Genomic DNA, 14,548 nt, shown 5'->3' with positions numbered 1-14,548 from the left:
ATTCAAACAAGAGTTTTTATCCTACAGATGCCAACTAGTTGTGCAGACCACAACTGAAGAAAGACGAAAAGTGGGAAATAACTTGCAGCGTCTTTTAGAGATGGTTGCTACACACGTAGGGTCTGTAGAGGTAAGTGTGTGAAGGTCTTTCCTACATTCTAAGAAAGCTTTTTAAAACTTTTATGTATTTCTGTTTTGTTTCTACAGAAATTAAATGATAAATTTTATTTCTATGGAAAATATGATCTAGTAAAAATTTATCAGAAGAATTTTGTATAGTAGTGTGCATTCTGTAAAGTGATCTGTTTTACAAAGGTTTACTCTACAACCCAGCAGTTCCACTCCTAGGTATCTACCCACCAAAAGGAATGAAAATATATGTCCATACAAAGACTTGTAGACAAATGTTCATAGCAACATTATTCATAATAGCCAAGAAGTGGAAACAACCCAAATATTTATTAACTGGTGAATGATATACCCATATATTGGAATATGATTCAGCAATAAAAGGAAAGAAGCACTTACGCATGCTACAACATGAACAAACGTCAAAAACATTATGCTCAGTGAAAGATGTGAAAGTCTCTACATATTTATGACTAACTAATATAAAATGTTCCGAAAAGGCAAACCCACAGAGGTGGAAAGTAGATTTGTGGTTGCCAGGAGCTGGGGTGGGAATAAGGGCAGATGGGCACAAAGATTGTGGTGAGGGTTGTGCAACTCTGTCACTTTATTAAGTTACTCTTCTTGTTGCTTAAGGTACAAGCCCAGCCCTTAATAAAAAATAATCTGTTTTATTTGCATAAACAACATACAATGGTACTTATTACATCAACAGTATATAATGATGTTGTGCCAAGCCATATTCTACATTACTGAAAACATATTAGTACGTTTAAGATTTAATTATGGTTAAGATGAAAGAGCATGTGTTAATAACAAATATTTTTCCTGTTACAAAGCAAAATTCAAGTGAATAAATTTGAAGATCAAATTGGCTTTATTCAGTGATTCATGAGTCGGGCAGCAACCCATCTAGCAAATAGAAAGGAGCTCCAAGGAGTACAGAAAGGAAAAGGTTTTTAAAGGCAGAGGGGGAGTGGGACAAAGAAGACATAAATTTAAAAAGGATTATTTCAAGCAAGGTGGCAAGGTCACCTTCCTTTGTGGGACAAAGATTCTATTAGACAGATTACCTCACTGGTGCTGACCAGGAAATTCCAGAAGGACCAGTTAAGATTACAGTCCTGGGGTAGGTTGAAACTACAATTAGGTTAGGTATCGAGTCCTACTTTGGTGACATGGACTTAGCATGAGTGACTCCATTTTGGGCCTGTTGTTTTTTTTTAACAGTGTCCCGCTTTTGATCACACTCTCAGCTTGTCTGAGAGACGTGATCAAAATATAAGGCGTTAGCACCACTCTCAACTATTGCTTGCAGTTTTTGTTGATGCTTTGTGTGGTATTCATAGGTCATGATGTTCTTGCTTAATCCATGTAATATTCACAGATCCCAGCTCCAAGTTCACAATTCTTGATTTGGTCATTCTCTTTGCTTCTTTACTGATTTTCCAGTCTTAGGGAAATCATCTGCTTGTTGGTTAGCAGCTGCAAACATGCATTTAAAGCTTTTAAGAGAATGCAACGCACTGGGGAGACCATTATGATTATAATAAGCAAGATAACCACCAGTGTTTGAAATGCACTTTGGAGCCATAGTCCCCAAAACCCAAACCAATCGAAACCAAATAAGTCAAAGAAAGACCCCACTGAAGGAGTCGCCCTTTCAAGCCAAGTGGCTTGCTCAGTGATCTTATGTTAACTGAGTTTCAACTTCCGCGGAAGTGGTAATCCAGATGTAGCAGGTGGCGTTGGCCACAGCACAAACAGTTCCTGGCTCAGCTAAAATATAATCAAGGACTATCCTGTTATCAAGAACAACTTCAGCCAAAGAGTCTAAGGATTTTTGTTGGGCAGCTGTTGCTTTAGCGGCAAATTCCATAATGCTTTCAAGAGTTAGCGAGAGGTTCCTGATCATAGCCTCAATTGCAGTTACTCCTACCCAGGGAAGGTAGGGTTCTCTCAAAGGAATCAGATCCAGAGTCATGAATCCCTCCTGGTAATTCCCATTTCAATCTGTGGCTCAGTACTGGAAATGTGACAGCCATTGAGACCAGTAAAATTTTAAGGATCTGTAGAACACACAGGCAGCTTTATTCTGGTTACCCTCGCCTTGTGTCACTTTGTATAGAGCCTGGGCGCCAAATTCCCCAAGTTTGGGGCTGTTAACCAGAAATGAAGAAACAGACCAAGGATCTCTTGCATCATGAACCTATCAGAGTGTTTTTTTTAATGACCAATCCAGCAGTTTGAAATGTTACCCCCCTGAGCAGTGACCTGGGAGATACGGATAATGGCATTATCTTTTCAGGCCAATGCCAGAATAAAGGAAAGAAAGAGAAGAAAGGGTTTCATGTTTAGTTAAAGCATGAATCTTGATCCAGCATCTTGGGAGGAAGCATTCTACCTCAGTGTCAGCTGCTTCTCTTCCTATCAATTTGATTTGGAGGTCTCCAGCGTTTATATAGGACCAGATGTCAGGTGGAGCCTTCTTCAGCTGTGAGATGTATATTTGAGAGTCACGTCCCTGAAATTTGGCTGCCATCTGGGTAGTGAGGAGGATCTGTTACAATTCTCGTCCAAGGAAATTCAAGGCAGTCTTTGTTATTACTGATTCTAAATTAGAAGTGTAGGAGAAATTTGGAAATGTTAGTTTGGAGGGTTGTAGCCAGATATTTGAGGAGCTAGAAGAATTTAGGATCCAGTCCAATTTACAGATATGTGACAAAACCTCAAAGACAATTAACAGGACTGGAATCTAATATCCACAAAGGTGCAGGTATAACTTTTCTCTCTACAATTATCCCTGTTTATTTTTTCCATGGGTAATCACAGTAAAACTAATTTGTCTGCATTAAATTTGGCTTGGTTATTTACAGAAGTGCAGCAAGAATAGTGATTGACCATGTAAGTTCTTTTCAAGACTGCTTTGCTGGAACCTTGTAAGCAAGGTACCAGGTCAAGTTTTCAAGGGCATTTATTGGCTCCATAAAGTCAAACTTAATTCCTTAAAACTGTCTCGTCCCATCTGAGTCTATGTGCATCTCTGTCAAATATGACAATCCAGTTAAAGCCTTGGTAATATAGCCAATGTTTTCAGTCGTATCCTGTTACAAGAAGAACAGATTCATATTGAACTTATGCAAATAACTTAATTATATTGCCATGAAAAGAATATTTAAGAGTTTCTGAATTCTGGAGTGTTCAGGTAGGGAGAAAAAGTAAATGTTTCATCTTAGTTTACAAAGGTATACTTTACCAACTGCTGTAAGTCATAAATGGCTTAAGAGAAAAGGTTTCTTTAAATCTGGAAAAACAAAAAAATTAAGAAACCAGCAATGTTTTAAAACAAAAAGTCATAAAAATTTTAATCATCCTCCTCAGTTCATTCAGTCCCATGTCATTAATTCTTGTTCTGCTTAAATCCTGTATTTCCATTAATTCTGGAAATTCTTACACAGTTCATTTTTATGATCTTAAAGTTATCAGAAACCTATACTTCTCAAAAGTCCTTTCCATGAATCTTCTTGAAGATGAAGCACTTTTGTAGGAACACTTTTACAAAAGCATCTGAGGAAAACAATAACTGTCTGAAATGACAGAGACTTTTTTTTAAATGCCCATTGTTAAAGATTTAATAAGAGTTTATTATAATGGAATTGACAAGGAAATTTCCTTATCAAAAGGTTTTTAAATACTTGGTCAGATAGGTCACTGTGAAACAATACTTAAGTTATTTATCTAACCATAGTGACAGAGTCTTAGAAGGCAAATGCAGAAAGTTAAATAGTTGCCAAAACAAACAAACAAAACCATAGCTGTTTTAATAAGGAAGACTCAGTTTTCTTAAGTAATCAAAGAACTGATTTAAAAAACATGAAACACAGGAAATTATTTTGACAAGACACAAAATCTTTCTTTTCTTGGCAGATTGCTTAAAAGATCAAGAAAAACCTTTGAATCACTTACTAGAAGCAGACCAATAGTCCAAGAAATTTTTGTTCTTTTAACAGATGAAAGAAATTTAAGGGGGTTTTTTTTGTTGTTTTTTTTAATTTATTTATTTTATTTTTGGCTGTGTTGGGTCTTCGCTGCTATGCACGGGCTTTCTCTGGTTGCAGTGAGCGGGGGCTACTCTTCGTTGTGGTGCGTGGGCTTCTCATCACGGTGGCTTCTCTTGTTGCAGAGCACAGGCTCTAGGCGCATGGGCTTCAGTAGTTGTGGCACGCAGGCTCAGTAGTTGTGGTACATGGGCTTAGTTGCTCCACGGCATGTGGGATCTTCCTGGTCCAAGGCTTGAACCCATGTCCCCTGCATTGGCAGGTGGACTCTTAACCACTGCACCACCAGGGAAGCCGCAGAAATTTAAGTTTTAATTTTACATAAGTACACTACTGATTTTAAAGCTTATTTTTTAAATCCTTATAATAAATTCGTTCAGTCTTTCCCAGTTTGATCATGCATAAATTCCTTTCACGAGATTCCTTTTCTATAAACCTTCTACAGCTATCTTTTTATTTCTAGTAACTTTAATTACATATGTATTAGAATTTTTAATCCTTAAAAACCTTAACTGCTGCTGGAAACTAAGAAGTAAGCAATTGTGGACTCTTAAACTGGTATTCTGTGGCTTGGAAAATTTATAAATGCTTTTTATAATTTATAAAAATGCATATTTTCTCATAGTAAATTTGTCTGTGTGTGGCACTGGACATGTTTACCAGTAGACCCAAATATCTTTAGTTTTTCTGTAAAAGTGTTACCTCAAAATTGGGTTTGCCTCTTGGTGGGTGTCGAGCCAAAAGACACAGCCAAGCCCAAGACTGGGGGAAGGAAGGATTTATGATTACTTGCAACAAGTAAGGAGAACACCAGGGATCTTTCCCAAAGCAGTGTCTCCCCAAACAGCAAAATCGGGGAAGTTTTAAGCTAAGGGTACATACATATTCATGAAGGGGCTTGGGCAGTCCACAGAGTCCAGGCTTTACTGGCTTCAAGCCACAAGTGTCAGAAAAGGTCAACATCATCGTCCCTTAGGTTCCAGTTGATCTGGAGGTTGAGCACTTCAGGCTAATGTTCCACACTGAAACAGAACTGGAAGTCTTTACAACAGATAAAATACCTTTGCTATTGTTATTTCTCTTGTCTGATAACAATTTGTTCCTGCATTCTTTTGTTCCCTTAAGATCATTAATTACTGAGACCTGTTCAAGGGTAAGCATTGTGGCCAGGCTTAGATCACAAAATGACTTAGGCCAAAAATGATTTCTCTTATGTCAAGAAAGCTATGCCTGATTTTCTTTCTCTGGGGACCCCCTACTTTATCTGCTTACAAAATGAAGTCAACAGTAGATAAAACTATGTTCAGTAATTAATGTTCCAGTATTTCATCCTATTTGGAAATGATCTGAATATTCAATAAGCTTAACTTAATTCATCATTTAACTTAACTAAGCAAAATTTTAAAATTTCAGGTTACCAAAAAGATTTGGGGAAACTATTTAAAAATTTCATCCAAAAACGTCATTAGAGGGGACTTCCCTGGCGGTCCAGTGATTAAGACTCCGAGCTTCCACTGCAGGGGCATGGGTTGGATCCCTGGTCAGGGAACTAAGATCCCGCATGCCACGCGGCACAGCCAAAATAATAAATAAAAAATAAAAAAGTAAAAGCGTCATTAGACAATGTCAGTCATCATCCTAAATTGTTTTTCTGGCTAACAAATTTTGTAACAGAGATAACATGAACTTATTTGATTGGTAAACCCAGGTAGGAAAAAAGTTTTATACTTAATGCTGATAACTCCAAAGACATGCCTCTTTTAATTAAACCAACAAATTTAAACTAGCTTTTACTTACTAAAGACTATTTAGATCATAAAGATTATAAAAAGCATTTGGGTTAATTTTTATAATTTTTAGGAATTTTATGAATATATAACTCATATAAGGGCTTAATTTTCTTTAGGCCAATTAAATACAGCTCTTTTACAAATTATTTTTGGTAATACCATCTGAAGGTAGGAAACACCACGCATCTATTGCACATATATAGACACACATGAACATACAGACACAGAGACCTCATAACTTCCATACGTTAAGATTTCTCATTTGCCCATGTTTGAAATGACCTTTCCCCCTTGTTTGTTTGTTTGTTTGTTTAATGACAAGAGTTACCTCTCTGGGAATTCCCTGGCAGTCCAATGGTTAGTACCCCTTGCTTCCAGTGCAGGGGGCACGGGTTCCATCCCTGGTCCAGGAACTAAAATCCCTCATGCTGCGCAGCACGGCCAAAAAAAAATTTTTTTTATTTTTTAATTAAAAAAGAATTACCTCCCTGAACTTTGTATTTTAACATTTACGTCTCAAAGGCACAAGGAAAGAATGCAACTAACAAGCCTTTTAAGATAAATAGGGGAGGTTAGGGAATTGGTAAAAACAAACAGGTGAACTTTGAACTGCCCCTAGAGCTGCATTTCTACTTTTGCAAAGATTTGTATGATTAGGACAGTTGCTCTCAATTCCTCAAGGAATTGGGTTGCAACTTAAACGACATCAAAGGATCCACTGATAAATTGTTTAACAAGGTTTTTCTTTTTCTTTTTTTAATTGACGTATAGTTGAATATGTTTCAGGTGTACAACATAGTGATTCACAATTTTTAAAGGTTGTACTCCACTTATAGTTATTATAAAATATTGGCTGTATTCCCTGTACTGTATAATATATCCTTGCAGTGTATTTAATTTATATATAGTAGTATGTACCTCTAAATCCCCTACCCCATCTTGCCCCTCTCCCCACTGGTAACCAGTAGTTTGTTCTCTATATCTGTGAGTCTGTTTCTTTTTTTGTTAGATTCACCAGTTTGTTTTATTTTTCAGGTTCCACATATAAGTGGTATTATACAGTATTTGTCTTTTTCTGTCTGACATTTCACTAAGCATAATACCATCCAAGTCCATCCATGTTGTTGCAAATGGCAAAATTTCATTTCTTTTTATGAGTGAGTAGTATTCTGTTGTGTGTGTGTGTGTGTAAATGTCTTTTTTATCCATTCATCTGTTGATGGACACTTAGGTTGTGTGCATATCTTGGCTATTTTAGATAATAATGCTACAAAAATTGGGTTGCATGTATCTTTTCAAATCAGTGTTTTTGTTTTCTTCACATATATACCCAGTAATGGAATTGCTGCATTGCAGGGTAGTTTTGGTTTTAGTTTTTTGAGGAACCTCCATACTGTTTCCACAGTAGCTGTACCAATTTTCATTCTCACCAACAGTTTACAAGGGTTCTCTTTTCTCCACATCCTCACCAACATTTGTTATTTGTGGTCCTTTTGATGATAGCCATTCTGACAGGTGTGAGATGATATCTCATTCTGGTTTTGATTTGCATTTATCTGATAATTAACGACATTGAGGATCTTTTCATGTGCCTGTTGGCCATCTGCATGTCTTCTTTGGAAATATGTCTATCCCAGTCTTCTGCCCATTTTTAAATCAGGTTTGTTTTTTTTTTTTGAATGTTGAGTTGTATGAGCTGTTTATCTGTGTTGGGTATTAACCCCTTATTGGCCATATCATTTGGAAATATTTTCTCCCATTCAGTAGGTTGTCTTTTTGTTTTGTTAATGGTTTCCTTTGCTGTGCAAAATCTTTTAAGTTTAATTGGGCCCCATTTGTTTATTTTTACTTTTGTTTTCCTTGCCTGAGAAGACAGATCCAAAAAAATATTACTAAGACCACCAATGTCAAAGAGTGTACTGGTTATGTTTTCTTCTAAGAGTTTTATGGTTTCCAATCATCCATTTAGGTCTTTAATCCCATTTTGAGTTTATTTTTGTATTGAATATATGGTGTTAAAATGTTCTAATATCATTCTTTTACATGTAGCTGCCCAGTTTTCCCAGCACCACTTAATGAAGAGACCATCTTTTCTCCAGTCTATATTCTTACTTCCTTTGTCATAGATTAATTGACCATAAGTACATGGGTTTATTTCTGGGTTCTCTATCTGTTCCATTGATCTATGTGTCTGTTCTTGTGCTAGTACCATACTGTTTTGATTACTGTATCTTTGTAGTGTAATCTGATGTCAGGGAACATGATACTTACAGCTCTGTTCTTTCTCAAGATTTTTTTTGGCTATTTGAGGTCTTTTGTGTTTCTATACAAATTTTTAAATTATTCTAGTTCTATGAAAAATGCCATTGGTAGTCTAATAGGGATTGCGTTGAATCTGTAGATTGCCTTGGGTAATATGGTCATTTTAACAATATTCTTCTAATCCAAGAAAATGGTATATCTTTCCAACTATTTGTGTCATCTTCAGTTTCTTTCATCAGTGTCTAATAGTTTTCTGAGTATAGGTCTCTTACCTCCTTAGGTAGGTTTATCCCTAGCTATTTTATTCTTTTTGATGCAATGGTAAATGGGATTGTTTCCCAAATTTCTTTTTCTGATAGTTCATTATTAGTGTATAGAAATGCAGTAGATTTCTGTATATTAATTTTGTAATTAAGAGGCATCCCCAAATATGGTGCAAAAGATATTTTATATTCCTCTCTCTGCTGGGTACTACAGACAGAGGTCCAGGAGATCTGACTATAGTAAGAATTCTTACCCTTAGGAAGCTTCTGACAATTTTCCCAGGATCTCATCTGCAGACTCCGAGTGGGGTTTTAAAGTATTTTCATTTCCCTTGGCTGTTCAAGGAAATAATGTAGCAGTTTACCAGAAAAATCCCTGACTTCTGTCAGCTCTGGGAGGACCCCATATGGGGGCCCTCTCTTGAAGGCAGACGTGGTTGCATCTGTAGGGCCATTCACTTGGCAGACTTGTTTATGGTTTTGTAAGTCTCTTCAGAGTAGAAGGAGAGAGGATTACTAAATGAATACTCAAATAAAGGAGGATAAAGGGCAGCAGCAGGAGTTATGTCAGTCTTCTAGTCTTTTGTTTTAGGTGCCTCTTGTGTCTTTTTCATTAGCCTTTTGTAACAAATCTTTCAATGAACTATTTTGCAATTTTGAAGCTTTTTGGAGGCTTTTGCATACTTTTTAAGTGCCCTTCTTAAATTATCTATCTAATTGGAACTTTCCTCATGATGGCCACTGTACTTTCCCTGAGGGCTGGTGGCAGTTTGGTAGGACCCTGGCCACAAATGCAGTTCAGCCCACATTTCTGTCAGGCAGGCCATATTTTGGGGCTCGCAATCTGATGGTTACCAAGCCAAGTCCTCAAGACACAAAATTCCAGGTTGTCTTTAGTAAAATTTTGGCCATCTTTGTAGATATTTATAGCTTCTGAGACCATAAGCAGGTATGCCTGAAGGTAGTGTACTTAACTCTTTTGATTTTAAGGATCTTATTTTTATTTCTATTTATTTGGTTTTTTCTTTGTTTGTTAGTTTAAGTTTTGAGGGGTATTTTGTTTGGGTTTTTTATTTGTTTTTGTAGGGGTTTTTTTGGGGGGGGCAGTTCTTCCAAGATCACCATTATAAGTAATAGCCTTTACTTAAAACAAAATTTAATTCATCTGAGGCCTCACACTGGACCCAGTCCACCTAAATCAGACCCAGTCCGATTCCAGACCCAGTTGGTTCTTAAGTTGGACCGTGTCCTACTCCAGCTGGTAACACTGACAGTTTCCAGTGTGTCACCTGGGGGGTGGGGAAAGGATTGAGCCAGCAAACCTCAACAAATGGGATTGCAGACAGGGGCTCCACATAAATGGGAACTTGGAACTGCCACTAACAGTTCCCACGTGAACAGATTCTTGGGGTAGAATCAAGGGCTGGAGTTTCCAGTCAAATAGGAAACGTGTGGAAAGCCAATTATATCTGGAGCCTTGACACAAAGAGAGCAGAGTTCAGAGCTGAGAGGAACTTACCCATGGCCCTCAGAAACAGTGAGAAAGACAGTGAACCAAAGGCTTCATGGGTACCACACCTGCATTTCTCATTGTCCCTGAGACCCTATCAGAAGTTCACTTCGGATCCAGTTGCTGCAACAAAAACTGTTAGAAAAATTCAACTGAGTAAATCTGAAGATCAAATAGACTTTATTCAGTGATTCATGTTTCGGGCAGCATCCTATCTAGCAAATAGAAAGGAGCTCCAAGGAGCTACAGAAAAGAAAAGGTTTTTAAAGGCAGGGTAGGGGGTGACGGGGGACAAAGAAGTCATAAATTTAAAAAGGATTATTTCAGGCAAGGTGGCAAGGTCACCTCCCTTTATGGGATACAAGGTTTTTATTAGGCAGATTACCTCACTGATGCTGACCAGGAAATTCCAAAAGGACCAGTAAAGATTATGTTCCTGGGGAAGGTTGGAACTGTAATTAGGTTAGGTATTAAGTCCCTTTTAGTGACATAGGCTTAGCTCAAGTGACTCCATTTAAAGCCTGTTGTTTGTTTTTTTATAAGTTTTTTTTAATATATTTATGGACTTTTTATTTATTGATTTATTTATTTTTGGCTGTGTTGGGTCTTCATTGCTGTGTGGGCTTTCTCTAGTTGTGGCGAGCGGGGGCTACTCTTCATTGTGGGGCGCGGGCTTCTCGTTGCGGTGGCTTCTCTTGTTGCAGAGCACAGGCTCAGTATTCATGGTGCACAGGCTTAGTTGCTCCGCAGCACGTGGGATCTTCCCGGACCAGGGAATGAACCTGTGTCCCCTGCATTGGCAGGCGGATTCTTAACCACTGCGCCACCAGGGAAGTCCCGGTTGTTTCTTTTTAACATTCCTTTCTGTTAATTTTATATAAACACAGAAAAAAGTATTTCAGAAACATGAAGTTTACCTTAGCTTCACCCTTCACATAGCTTGAAAGTTTAAGAATTAAACTATTCCTCCAACCTGCTGTACAGAGCCCAAAAACTAAAATAAATTGCTAAATCTAAAATTCCTTAGTAATTTATTAGGAGATAATGTAGTCCCAGTTGTGAATTGTTTAAGGGGAAAAAAAGTTCATAATATCACATTAATAGGCTTTCATTTATTTGAAAACAGAACATGTGATCTTATATCCCCTCATCTCTCCTGAATGACATGAACTGCTGCTTGCTTGCCAGTACTTTTCTCTGCTTAGTGGTAAGAACTAAGAAAAGCATCCTGGAATAAATACTACATCAGAAAACCTAGGTTCTACCCACTTCTTCCTAGTTCCACCACTTAGTAGCTCTATAACCTTTCATGGATCCTTTTTTAACAAGTATTGTTCAGCTGAACCACAGACCAGAAAATGATTTGAGTGATTACATTTCTGGAGGTCAGAAGTCTAAAATGGTCCCTCCGAGCTGCACTCCTTCTAGAGGGAGGAATCCAGTTCCTTGCCTTTTCCACCTTCCAGAGGTCACCTGCAGTCCTTGGGTTACAGCCTCTTCCTCCGTCTTCAAAGCCAGCAACACAGCATCGTCTGTCCTTTCTGAGCTCTCTTTTATCCTTATGTCTTCTCTCTCTGACTCCCACACTGCCGACTCCCTCTTACAAAGACCATTGTACATTGGACCCACCAGGATAATGCAGAATAATCTCCTTTTCTCAAAATCCTTTACTCAGTCACATCTTCAAAGTTCCATTTATCATGTAAGATAGCATATTCACAGGTTCTGGTTATCAGGACATGGACACCTTTGAGGAGTCAGCCTACCACACCTGGGAACAAACAAAAATTCATTAACAGTAAAATGGATAAGTAAATGTTGGTATATTCATTCAACAGAATGTTATATAGCAGTATATGAATAAACTATAGCTATATGCATTAACATGAATGAATCTCAAAATTCTGTGGAAAAGAAACCAAGTCATAACACATTACATTTAATATCATTCAATAAACATGAAGGTTAAAACCAGGTACCACTAAACTAGTATATCGTTTATATATTTAATCTGTGTGTGTGTAGTAAAAGTATAAAGAAAAGTACCTTGCAGGAGAATGGTTGTGTCTGGGAGAAAAGAGGGTATAAGATTAGGAAGGGGCACAAAAGGAGCCTGCCAGGTGGATGCAAGAGTATTCTTTTTATTCCTGTTCTTACAAATGTTATGCTCTTATTTGTAGATTTCACAATTAAACACTTTAAAAGAAATTAATGTTTTTACATTAACAATTGTTAATTGTTTCCACTAGAAACATCTTGAGGAGCAGATTGCTAAAGCTGATAGAGAGTATGAAGAATACACGTCTGAAGATCTCTTGGACAATATTAGAGAGATTGGAGACAAGTATAAGAAGAAAGCTTCTCTACTTAAGGCTTCTGATGAATGAAGATAAAATGTTGATTAAGCGAGAACTTTATTAACAGTGTAAATTTTGAAATGTCCTTTGTAGGTTTGAAAAATCTCTAGCATATCCTTTATCCCTCCTTACAATGAAGTCTCATGACCACATCTTCCCAAGCCCGTGAAATATTTTTATATCTTTTATAAATCTAGTTCATTAACTTAAGGTATGTATAACCTGAAATTATGATAACTGGTTGGATTGTTATCTTTAGATATGAAAGACCAATTATATTATGTACTTGGAGTTAATAAACTTATATCAATAAAGTGTGTTTTTCCCATGATCTCTCTGCCTAACTTGAGATGGTTAGAAAAATAGGTATTTTGAATTAAACCCGGAGTCAGCAAACTAACTGTGGGCCAAATCTAATCACACCCATTCACTTACATATCATCTATGACTGCTTTCCCATTACAAGAGCAGGGTTAAGTATGTGTGACAGATCATGTGGCCTGAAAAGCCAAAAATGTGTACTATCTGGCCCTTTACAGAAAGTTTGCCAATCCCTGGGATAAACCATACAGAGGTTGGCACTGACTGACTAAAAAGCTTTCCTAATCACTTTGGACACAGAGACCCACTCCTTATCCGGAGCTAAGAAGCTAAAGTTCTTTCTGGCTTCATGCCATCTTTACTCTGAAGTACGTAGAAGAATATGGAATGCGAGAATCAGAAGAAATAATCTCATTTAACCCCCTCATTTTAGAGATGAAAGTATATTCCTAGAGAAGTTCTGATTTACTCATGTCATGCGTCTTAGTGGTAGAGGCCACCCTGAGCTTCTTGAACCTGCATGCAATCCTGAGTACACAGCCACAGGAGCCCTGAAACATGAATGTTCTGGATGGTGAGGGAGTCATGTTAGAAAGTGGGATTTTTAGACAGGTCTAAGTTGTTAGGAAGCTCCTCCTTAAATTGAACTAAAATCTGCCTCCAGTTGAATTTTCTATTCTTTTAACTTTATTCCAGCTCTAATATAAGTCAGAATGAAGAACGTGATAAAATGAAACGTAAGCAATATACAGAATGGGATTCCAGCAACATTTTATGAAGAGAGGGCATTCAGCCTGACAGCATGGAAACAAAGACAGGTCGTTGCTGGGAGATAATTAATAGGTATGGCAAGATTAATGGTTACCAATATATTCAACAATCTTGACTCCAACATCCAATAGAACTTTCTTCAGTGTTGGAAATATTCTGTCTGCACTATCCTGTATGATACCCGCTATATGAATCTATTGTGTACTCAAATGATATATATATATGACAAAGACTCAGAGCTTTGCCACTCAGAACATGGTATGGAAATAGCATCAGCATCACCTTGGAGCTCGTTAAAAATGCAGACCCTTAGCCCCACCCCAAACCTACTGAATCAGAATCTGCACCTTTTACAGTGTATTGACATAGACTGTAGGTATTTAAACTTTTCATTAAGTTCCGACATACATATACTCCCATAAAATCATCATCACAGTCAAGCTAATGAATATATCTATCACCTCTAAAAGTTTCCTCGTTGCCCTTTGCAATACTGTCTTGCCCCTACCTGATACCTGCCTGACACCCATCCCCAGGCAAGCACTGATCTCCCTTCTGTTACTACAGATTAGTTTGCATTTTCTAGAATTTTCTATAAATAGAATCATATAGTATGTACATTTGTATGGCTTCTTTCAGAAAATTGTGAGGTCCATGTTACACTGTATATCAGTAGTTCATACCTTTTCATTGTTGAGTAGTGTTCCATTGTATGTATATATCGAGTTTGTTTATCCATGTAACTGTTGATGGACATTTGGGTTTATTTACAGTTAGGGGCTATTATAAATAAAGTCATTATGAACGTTCACGTACAGATGTTTGCATGGACATATCCTTTGATTTCTCTTGGGTAAACACCTAGGAGTGGAATGGCTAGTTCACGTATGGTAGACGCATATTTAACTTTCATGAAACTTAGAAGATGTTTCCTAAAGTCGTGTATCATATGTTCCTGTCTGCAGCGTATGAGTTGCTCACGTCCTTAACCACACTTGTATGGTTTTAGTTTAGCCATCCTAAGGGTGTGTGGTTCTATCTACTGTGATATTAATTTGCATTTCCCTAATGACCAAAGGTGTTACGC

The 14,548-nt window shown here is 37.4% G+C and overlaps 1 protein-coding gene across 1 annotated transcript in view; it reads left to right on the top strand.

Moving 5' to 3' along the window:
• NDC80 (NDC80 kinetochore complex component) overlaps positions 1–14,275 on the top strand; it is a 63,149-nt gene extending 48,874 nt beyond the window's left edge. The window contains exons 16-17 of the mRNA XM_036874187.1: positions 28–130; positions 12,262–14,275. Of these exons, the coding sequence (XP_036730082.1) occupies positions 28–130; positions 12,262–12,399 (241 nt within the window). The 3' untranslated portion in view covers positions 12,400–14,275. The remainder of the gene's footprint in view (positions 1–27; positions 131–12,261) is intronic.
• The last annotated feature ends 273 nt before the right edge of the window (positions 14,276–14,548 follow it).

The sequence above is a fragment of the Balaenoptera musculus genome, chromosome 14 (genome assembly GCF_009873245.2).
Source record: "Balaenoptera musculus isolate JJ_BM4_2016_0621 chromosome 14, mBalMus1.pri.v3, whole genome shotgun sequence".
Lineage (NCBI taxonomy): Eukaryota > Metazoa > Chordata > Mammalia > Artiodactyla > Balaenopteridae > Balaenoptera > Balaenoptera musculus.
Note: the sequence above shows the minus strand (reverse complement) of the source record. Positions and strands in the feature narration are given on the sequence as shown.